This window comes from Danio aesculapii, chromosome 23 (assembly GCF_903798145.1).
Source record: "Danio aesculapii chromosome 23, fDanAes4.1, whole genome shotgun sequence".
Lineage (NCBI taxonomy): Eukaryota > Metazoa > Chordata > Actinopteri > Cypriniformes > Danionidae > Danio > Danio aesculapii.
In genome coordinates this window covers 46,882,708-46,893,449 of record NC_079457.1, presented here as the reverse complement: position 1 = coordinate 46,893,449, position 10,742 = coordinate 46,882,708, and the positions used below count along the sequence as shown (strand labels likewise).

The 10,742-nt window shown below is 38.5% G+C and overlaps 1 protein-coding gene across 3 annotated transcripts in view; it reads left to right on the top strand.

The window, feature by feature from the left end:
- The window catches only part of LOC130217197 (glutathione hydrolase 7), a 45,477-nt gene continuing 34,735 nt past the window's right edge, over positions 1-10,742 (top strand). For 2 of the 3 annotated variants that reach the window (XM_056449259.1, XM_056449257.1), the window contains exons 1-2: positions 1-90; positions 8,413-8,609. In XM_056449259.1, coding sequence (XP_056305234.1) covers positions 8,420-8,609 — 190 coding nt within the window. In that variant the 5' untranslated portion in view covers positions 1-90; positions 8,413-8,419. Of the gene's footprint in view, positions 91-5,707; positions 5,810-8,412; positions 8,610-10,742 lie in introns of all 3 variants that reach the window. The other variant, XM_056449258.1, reaches the window with a different exon arrangement.

The window sequence follows — 10,742 nt, the reverse complement described above, 5'->3', positions numbered from 1 at the left end:
CGCAGTGTGCGACTCGCTCCCACAAATGACTGCAGGGATCCACCTGCGCTACTAATATGTGACAAAGGAGCAGAAGCGCACATTTCACCTGTAAGTATGATGGAAACACTGCATTACAAACGTCACAAATGTTGTTAAATATTTCGTGTACGCATAATAAGACTTGCGTTTATGGCCGTGTTGTTGTGTCGCGTCATGCAAGCTAAAACACACCATCTTTATAAACATCTCAGGAGCCTCGAGTTTGGTTTTAATCGGTTGTTTCTGTTACATTTGACTATTTTAGGCGTAAAACCGCGTTGTGTGTGGACGCCCGCGCACCTGCGCTTCAATGTCAAGTGATGCTAGTTTTTCTGCTCCGTGTTAAACAGTCATTGTGTAAATCAGATGTTTACAGCCTCTGATATCACAGTCACGGATGTAAAATAATAATAATTCAGATAGATGGAGATTAAACAACACGACGCGACACTGGCGATCCTCTGCGTCCTGTTGATTGTTTATTTTGATGTTGAGTTTGACACATAACCGCGTGTATGAATAAATCATCATTTTTTTTTCAGTCACTCTGATTGTTTTGGTCTTTTCGGAGGTTATCTTTAACTCTACAGGGATATTGTTGAACGGTTTCATACAGGAAGTGTGTGCTCTTCATCCTACCTTATATATATAGTGATGATGAAGATGATGGGTTTTTATTAAATCAACAGTTTTGCGTCAGTTAATATTGTCCACCACATCAGAGATTCTGTCGATATTGTCTATAAACAAACATCCAGCTGGCCTTCATTGTTGTTGTTGGTGAAAAAGGGATGTGGAAGCCTGGTTTATGTTACATGTAAGGGTTTTCAGTGGCGTAAAGTTGGCGTTTTATTCCCACATTCTTTTTAGGCTTCTTAATAATATAATTTCAGAAAAATATATTCTTTGCCAATTCTAAATGGGCAAATCATGTTAGTAGCCAATGAGTATCAAACATTGTTGACAGTCAATTAAACAGTGCTAATTAGGGCTGGGCGATATGGCAAAAAACTATCATGATAATTCTTTTTCATATCAGTTGATATCGATAATTATCATGATAAATGTCGATTCTTTATCGGCGACAATAGCCTAGCGGTTAAGTGCGCCGATATATAGCACCAAGTTACTCACGGTGACCCGAGTTCGTGTTGACAGTCAATTAAACAGTGCTAATTAGGGCTGAGCTATATGGCAAAAAAAATATCATGATAATTCTTTCTCATATCATTAGATATCGATTATTATCATGATAAATGTCGAATCTTTATCAGCGACAATAGCCTAGCGGTTAAGTGCGCCGATATATAGCACCAAGGTACTCACGGCGACCCGAGTTCGTTTCCCGTCTCGAGGTCCTATGCCGATCATTCCCCTCTCTCTGCTCTCAATGCTTTCCTGTCTGTCCTATAACAATTAGAGTGAAAACTCCTAAAAATAATCGATCAATTTTTATATCGATCAATTTTAAAGGATTTTTAGCATGCTATGCAGCTGATTTAACACATTTTGTGAAATGTTTTCGCTGTCTGACAATATAAATAAAAAATAATTAACAAAAGAACAATCGTAATCATTTGTCAGCATTTACTGTTTAACTTTTCAATAATTAAAGACATTAAACTACAAGTTATTGTATATTATTGTTCAACATCAGAACAAATATAAAACCAGTTTGGAACAAGTAAAAGGTGAGTTAATGGTGACAGAATTTTCAGTTTTGGATGAACTCTCCTTTTAATAGTGAGTATGGTGAATTTAGGGTGAAATATCCTTTAATATATTTTATTTAGGGATGCTAACGATTACTTGATGTTCTACAGATTGTCTATAAACCTTTAATCGATAGACATTATCGATGACTGATAAAGCACGGACATTTAAAGGTTAAGTTATGCTTTGCGCTGTGAGATGCGTCCACGCATTACATAATCAAGAGTGTGCAGTTTACCTTATGGAGTCACCCTCTTGACATATTGCAGGATGCATAAAACCCTGTTATGCACAGATCTCGGTTATTTCCGCGCGTGTTTAATTCAATTTTATCTAACAGACTGGCATGAAGAGACCTATGCAGACTCTCCTTTAAAAAATCGTGCATCACGGCGAGACATGCGGGGAGCATCTCTATTCACACAATGAGTTTCTGAGTTCTCTCATCCTTCAGACCGAGTTCGTTCTTCTGAGGTCATCTAAGAATACTCTCAGTGCTGCGAACAGTTTGTAAAGACTGTCCTGGCTCATTCAAGCCGCTTGATTAAGTGAATTAAACTGAAACCGTGAAAACAGTTTAATGGATTGTTTTGGTGCTAAAGCATTCATAGCGGACTTGTTTTGAAGCGCTTCACCTCAGATGTTATTCATTCTTTTTGTTTATGTTGTAGATGACTGACCAACAAAAAATAAGTGTCTTAACAGTCTCATCAAGTGTTTATTGAGATTGTGTGGTGTGTTATATATATTGTCTTTTTGGTTTTTTCGTGTATGGCACGGCTTTCGAAAATGACGACATGAGACTGCTGGGTAGTTGCGCCAACACTTGTTTCTAGCATAGTTTCTACCGACACTAGCATCTTCATAAGGGTGGCGTTGTTTTAAATGATGAAACAGGTTTGTGGTGTTGCCTGTCTGTGATGGCACGAGTCGTCTGCACACTTTGCTCTGTCATGTTGCTCTGTTTTGTGTCGGATTGCAAAAAACAATGTAGGTCCAGACTACTGAAGTTTAGTGACGTTTCTTGTCAACAATGACTCTGACCTTATTTTTTTACCCAATTTTTTTCTTACTCCAAGTGTATCGAACACTGTATGGTTGTAAACTTGTACTACGTGCGGCATACAGCAGTGCAGGCTGCAAAATGTATAAACGCATGTATAAACATTATGAAACACTTATTGAACTGTCATTATCCTTATTATATATCGTGATGATTATCATTATCGAATTATCGCCCAGCCCTAGTGCTAATGTCGTTTTGAAGTCATTCTTACATTGTTTCAGACTTAAAGTAGCGTCACAAGTTCTGCTCACAGCAGTATGCCATTATTATTAACCTGTATTAGCTTTTTAAAATTCTGCGTTACTATTTTATTGAATGCCAAAGTTTGAATGTGCGAATACAAAACCAACCGTACCTCAATATTTTAGCATTAGCCAATTTAAGGTTTGTTGAACTGTGAATTCACAGTTGAGTGCAATCCCTCTTGAAAAAAATACTATAGTAATTTATAGTAAACAGGGGTGTAGTGGACATTTTAAAAGTGGGGGGAAACTGTATGAGATTCAAAAGTTTGTTCATATAATTATTAATCAGATGTTCCTAAATCTTCTGTCTTTAAAAGTGAGGGGGACATATCCTCCCCAAGCCCCCCACCCAGGGTTGCTACGCCCCTGATAGTGAATGCTATAAAGTTTTTTGAAGTTGAGCACACTATAGTAATGTGTAATATATATTATAGTATTTACAACAGTTTGTTAATTGATGCTGCTGCATATTGTTGAAGTAGCTAAAGTGAACTGATAAAATAATAATAAATACTGTAGGACATTATTTTAGTGTGATATACCCTATAGTTGTTAAAAACTATGGTATCGGTGAATTTTTTTAGTTGCTGTGCTACCATAGCAAATATAGAAATAATACAGCAGATTAATTCAAGTACTTTACCATAGTATTCAAAAACACAATAGTATTTATTGTAAAATACTGATGTGTTATTTCATGTTGGACGTTAAAGCCACAGTAAAACTGTTTGTGTTTAAAATGCATTAAAATTAGTTCCTATTGTTATTTTGACAAGGAGTTTAGAATAAATTTAAGCTAAAATGTATGTTTTGGGTCTGTAAGTTGATATATTTTAAGTTTTATTAAATTTAGCTCATTTAAAAGTAGGAATGGGTATCGTTAAGGTTTTAATGGTATTACTACTTTTATCGAAACCACTTATCGTTTTGGTACTTTAACTCGTCTCTTATTGGTACTTTTTGTACTGTTTTTTTATACAAAAAAAATTGAACAGAATTAACAACACTTTATTTTATTATTATGTATTAATATACATTAAAAAAACAATTATTGTAATGATGAAATAAAATTTTCCAGAAAAAGAATGGATTATGGTTTGAAGCAAAATTACCTCAAGATTAGGAGAAAAATCAACATGTTTGTCTCTTGGATCTTTCTTGGTTTATTGTGCTCCCTACAGCTGAAAATACCCTCTTTGAGTTGCAAAATGCAGTTAAATAATCAGATAATGTTTAAGATTTTTCATTAATGCATTCATATAAATGAATTAAAGGTGTTTTGGGAGTTAAAAATGTAAAAATAAGCAGTTTTTTAATAATTTCCTATCAAGCATAGTTTATTATTAGGCTATTCATAGGCTATATTTGTAAATGCAGTAATGTAAACCTGTCTGAGTTAATTCTGTTGAACACAAACAAAGATATTTTGAAGAATGTTGTGAACCAGTAGCCATTTATCTCCATAGTATTTGTTTTATTATCTATACTACAGGTTTCCAACATTCTTCAAAATATCAGCAGGGCTTTGTTTTCTACAGAAGGAAGACTCTCATAAAGGTTTGGAACCACCTTCAATGCAGTTTTGGGTGAATTATTCCTTCATATTGGTGAATGTAGACAGAAAACAGCAAAACTTAAAGAAAAAATGTGTAAAATTGAAGATTTATATGTCAGCTACCCATGCTATACATATTAACAAGCAGTCAGACAAAAGCTAGTTATTAGACTAAAGATAAACAGACAGAAAGCAGGGAAAATTCAGTATATTGCAGATGAACCTCTATAAAACCCCGATCATGGAGCTCAAAGCTGGGGGACAGTATGAAACAGGAAAATGCATCATATTTGCCTTCACAGGTGCCTTAAGATGGAAATCACAGTGGAGATTTCTTTAGTTATATCATTTTGGTCGATTGATATGCAGTGACGCAATTATTGTCAAATATTTCGCCGAACAGATCAGCCAAAACAATCTCACGGCAATTCGTAACTTTTTGATTTAGTGGCTAAGTCGTATGAATTCGTACGATCTAATTCGTACGATTTAGTACGATTTGCTCATCCCCCAATGACGGTTGGGTTTAGGGGTGGGGTTAGGTGCCACGCCTCCTTTTTAAAATCATACAATTTCGTACGACTGAACTCGTACGAATTAGCCACTAAACTGACAAAACGTAAAATACTTTTGTTTTCTCGTGAGATCAGGCTGGATCAGCCACTTTTGACGTTCATAAATAGTCACAAAAGTCCTCGTGCTGCAGGTATTAGGAGGTTTGCTGAAGGTGCGGCTGATGTACAGCGAGGGGTTTGCGTCTTTAATAAACTACGACAGTTTGCATTTATTGAACAGTAAGAATGATTAGTAAATTCATATGAAACAGTCCCTTAAAAGTCACGTCTCGTCTTTAGTTTCAGGCTCAGGCGCGCTTTGCACTCACACTACAAGTGCATCTCGCCAAAGCCCAAGTGAACCACGCTCTGGCACACTTCTTCCAAACAGGCCAGGGCCAGCCAAATGAACCGCGCCTGAGCCCGATACAGAGCACTCACACTTCTCAAAGGACCCGAGAAACACGCCTGGGCACGGTTCGGATAGCATAGTGTGAGTGCGCCCTAAAACATTGCTCAGTGATTCTGGTCTATACTTTTCTGGTCTCTGCAGATTTGTTGTCTGTAGATGCGTGATGTGAATCTCCGGTTCAGCAGATCCTAAAGCTGCTCTACTGGATGGAGATCTGATGACTGTGCAGGACATCTGAGTTTGGTGAGCTCACTATCATGGTCAACAAACCAGTTTCAGATGATTTGAGCTTTGGTGTGTAATCGTGCCGGAAGTATGAAGAGATAAATTCACTGTGGTCCACAAAAGATGGACCTGATCAGCATTGGTTTTTCCTACGAATGGAAGTCGACGGTTCAGAATATCTTTTTTAGTGTTCAACAGAATAAAGAAACTCATAAAGGTTTGGGAACACTTGAGAGTGAGTAAATAGTGAGTTAATTTCCATTTGTGGGTGATCTCTTTTAAGTCACTTAAATCTCCTTTCCTGCTAATGTAGCAGTAAGTAAACAAACACAAATCTCCTTTCTTCTTTATTCTGATGCTCAGTGTAAACAGAAGCTTTTGACCACTTCTGTAATTCAAATCAATTCAATTCACCTTTATTTGTATTGCGCTTTTACAATGTAGATTGTGTCAAAGCAGCTTCACATACAAGATTATAGCAAATTGAAACAGTGTCAGTCCAAGCTGAGAGTCCAAACACTGAAGGGTCATCCATCGATGCGCAGCTCTACAGATCCCGAACCATGCAAGCCAGCGGCGACAGTGGCGAGGAAAAAACTTCACCAATTGGCGAAAGTGAAGAATTAAAAAACCTTGAGAGAAACCAGACTCAGTTGGGCACGACCATTTCTCCTATGGCCAAACGTCTTGTGCAGAGCTGCAGTCTAGGCGCCGGAAGCTGGAGAAGCTGGACATCTTCAGAAGTGTAATAGTTACAGAATTAATCAATTATGAAGCAGTGTAATCTGTAACCCTTGTACACACTCTAGAGAAGACAGTGGTGTTGTTACTATGTTCAGTTCAGTGTTGATTCAGCTCAAGCTCTGGTCCAGTTTAACACTCCTGAACCAGTTGATCAAGTCCTTCAGGATCACTGGAAACCTCCAGGCAGGTTTGTTAGGTCAGGCTGGAGTTTTATCTCTGCAGGACACTGAAGTGGACACTCCTGCTCTACAGAGATGTGCTGTGAGCCGAGTTTCCATCCTAACGTGAAGCGAATCTTTTCAAAGTTTCCTTAAAAAAATCCTGAATGTGAATTAGCTGCATTTCCATCATGCTGTTTGAGTGGCAGACTGTAGTATTGGTAACTTAGCAACCAACAGTAACCTCGGCAAGCATAATGGAGAAGGATGATTGGTGGGTGTAACCAAAGTCCTTTTAAGGCAAGTCATTTCACTCAGCGGCCATCTTTGAAACCCCTCTCATCAGTATGCTCAGGCATTCCGTCTAATAGGGGAAACATCAAATTTTCCAAAACTATTTTCCAAGCTTACGATTATATTACATATTTGGAGTCACCAATAAAATAAGGGTGCTTTCACACCTAGACTTTTGTTCAGGAACCTGGCGCGTTTCCCCAGTTAGAATCCTCGAATCCACGGCAAATCAATCGGTCCAAGATCGCCTGAATGAGGTGGTCTCGGCTCGATTGAAACAAACTCTGGAACGGATCGATTGTAGTGAGAAAGCAAGACGATCCAAGCCCGGCTATATCCCAGTGTATTATGGATATGTAATAGTCATATACGGCTATCTGAAGAGAGAATAAGTAGGGTGGGATGTCATTCCTACCGGTAAATGTGCGTTTCATGTCAAATACGAAAGTGAAAGCATGCTGAAATATTAAACAGAGCTGTTTATAAATTAGGAAAACTGACCGTACTGCAGTCTTGGTTTACCTGTTATTTCTCTCTATAATGTAAAGCCTATAATGCATAAATCTAGCCAGCGGCTATGTATGAGAAAGTCTTACCTCTGATTTATACTTGGTGATAATGTCTGTGGGTGTCACCATTCAAAATTAAAGCATCTTGTTGCTCATTGCCAGTACATGAACAAAAGCGCTTTAGTGCGGATGGAGCGCTTTTAGACGAATACATCCTTTTCAATTTTATCTGCATTCAAGAGTTCACACTTAGCTATAAGCTTGTTTGGCATGCTGTCCCGGGAGAGAGCCCTGAGCTCATAAGATCCTCGAGCCCGGGGATCCCTCCCGTTGCAAGGTGAGAGGGGAGTTTGAGCTCAGGTAGATCTCGAGACTCCCCTGCTGTAGTAGCTAATGAACAGATAGTAATTGCTCTTAAGAGATAACTACTTACTAGGAGCATGTCAATGGTGCCAATTTGGATTAGTCAGTTAACTTAAGTTGCGCGTTTTTGGACGGTGGGAGGAAACCGGGGAACCCGGGGGAAACTCACGTGAGCATGGGAAGAACGTGTAAACTCCGTACAGAAACGCCTGCTAAAGCCTGGAACCAGAGACGTTCTTGCTGTGAGGCAACAGTGCTAAGCACTGGGCCACCGTGTCACCCATCTAGGAAGAAGGAGGTGTAGGGGTGGAAGGGTGGATTCTTCAAAACGAAGATAGCGGTGGTATGTAACCCAGGGTATTTGTTGTGGCTTAGGAGTCGTCTGATTGGTGCATTGAGAATTGGATAATGCGGATCCAGCTGTTAGCAATCATAAGCACGTGATCCTCTTGAAATTAGTTTATAAATAAACTTCACTTAGTGTAGACGTAGCCGGAATAGCCGATCTATTTCCTGGAGTAGTGAACGCAGAAGTGTGTGTTGCTGATTTCAGGTAGAGGATGTACACTCCGGCAGCTGATACGGGAGTGACGGTGGTGGAGGAAGACGCCACTCTGAGCAATGCCTACTCTCCCGTCGACTACATGAGCATCACCAGCTTCCCTCGACTGCCAGAAGATGAGGTTTCAGCTGACAACACGGTCAAACCACGCAAAGATGACGACAACTTCCTCAGTGAGCAGGAAGCAGGTAAATATACTTCATTAATGATAAAAGCCCTGATTACCTGCTCTTGAGTAGTGGGACACTATGGCTGCCTTCCAGTCCATTTTTTTTTTAATTTCCTTTACTCGCTAACTTCCCTCCATCTCGTTCACTCGGATGTATGATTGTGTTTCGCAAGTGTCCACTACTTGATGTGCTTCTGAATGGGTTTAAATGGAGTGCCCTAAACCCCTGAGCACTTGGAGACTACACTGTTGTGACATCAAAATCACATATGTATGTGCTGGAGTGGACATATGAAGTAGACTCACTCCCTCTGTCAAAACCAAGGGATCGAGCGTATGTCAATGTAAACTTCCCTCATTCACTTGATGAAGTGGAACACACTTCAAAATGGCAGGGATTCCCCTGAGGGAACAAGAAAAGGGAAGTTTGCGAGTGTGGACTGGAACGCAGCCTGTGTGTCAGTATCCTGACTCCACCCACCATCAGGTGAATATGCAAATTAGGCCTCTGATGGTGTCAGGTTTTCTTGTTGCGATTAATTGCTGAAGCTTTCATCGCTATACGGATAGGCCTGTCGCGATAAGGAATCGCTGTTGTGCGATTATATTGTCACAGTAATTGTTGCGATAAGCAATATTATTGAAATTTTGAGATCATTCTATGCCACTGATTATATAACAGCATAATGATGCTAACAGCCTTAAACACGTTAAGAGTTATCATTCTTAACATTATTTACATTCTATAATTTGATGTTAAAAAGGTAAATGTCCTATAATATATACACTACTAAATGTCCTATTATTGTTTTTAAAAGGCGAATGTGACGTTCACTGAGGTATCACCGTGACAGAGTTGGCATTTAAATTAATCTACTATTGGTGCATCCTAAACATATGGTTCAAATAAATGAGAAGAACAATAACGTGACTGCCCGCCACAGGAAGTGACATCACTTAGATCTTAAGCACTTAGAGATCACTTTTTCTATCAGTGCTTTACATATTGTGTATGCCTTAATTGTAAAGGGACAGACAAAAAACATATTACTGATATTACAAATAAACAAAATATAAAAAAAAATAGATGTTTAATGCAAATGTAACACAAAAATATAAAAATTAGACGTCAATATTTTGTGATGATTAAATCTGAATGTGATTCAGGAGGTGGAGACTGTCAAAAATAAGAGGAGTGGGAGTCTTCAGGTTAATATTTTCAAGTCAATATGCCCCTAAATACACGTGCAACATTATTTTTAAAGACAACTTTAAAAGCTTTTGTTTTTGGTAATATTCGAAGGTTAAACTTAGATATTCAATTCTTAAAGATTTAGATTTCTAAGATACTTAGAGATCTCAACTTAGAGATTCTGCAATTCTAGGATCGACCTCACATTCCTCCCCCAACTCTTGCTCCCACTGCAATTTTACACTCTCTGTAGAAGATAAATTCTTTGAAAACAATGAGTTTTGCAGTAAAGATATCAGATGACCGACCTCACCTACGAGCCCCAGGAGATCATCCAAAAAAAAAAACAAGTTGGAAGTCAATGATTACAGGTTTCCAGCTTTCTTCAGTCTATCTTTTGTGTTCAACTGAAAAAAGAAGCACAAACCGGTTTGGAGCAAGAGGAGGATGAGGAAAATATGACAGAATTTACATTTTTTATGAAAAACCTAATCTGCAAATAAAAAAAAAACAACTAAATAAAATTTATAAAAGTTATTTTTATGCAAACCGTATTGTTCCTGGAGCTGCCTAAAGAAAGTAAAGCTCCATTTAACACTTTATAAGAAATGCAGTTTCACTTAAAGGCACAGTGCGTAATTTTCACCACTAGAGGGCGTGTATTCACAATAAACAAAGGCGCATGTTGATGACTGAGTGTGGAATCATGGGAGTAGGGGTCTTCGTTCCATCCTACAAGTCTCCTGCAGAAATCATGTTGATGGATGATTAAAGTCTTCAACACTTATTTTCATAGTGAGGCTAAAAGCCATGACAGAGAAAGAGTGAAGCACAAGCTCTCGCCTCTCATCAGCAAATGCAAGGCAGCATGAAAGCAGTTTTATTATGCCACTTTCGAAGCTGTTAAAAGACAGGAAATACTTTACCTTAAATAATAAAAAACAAAAAACGACAGTACCT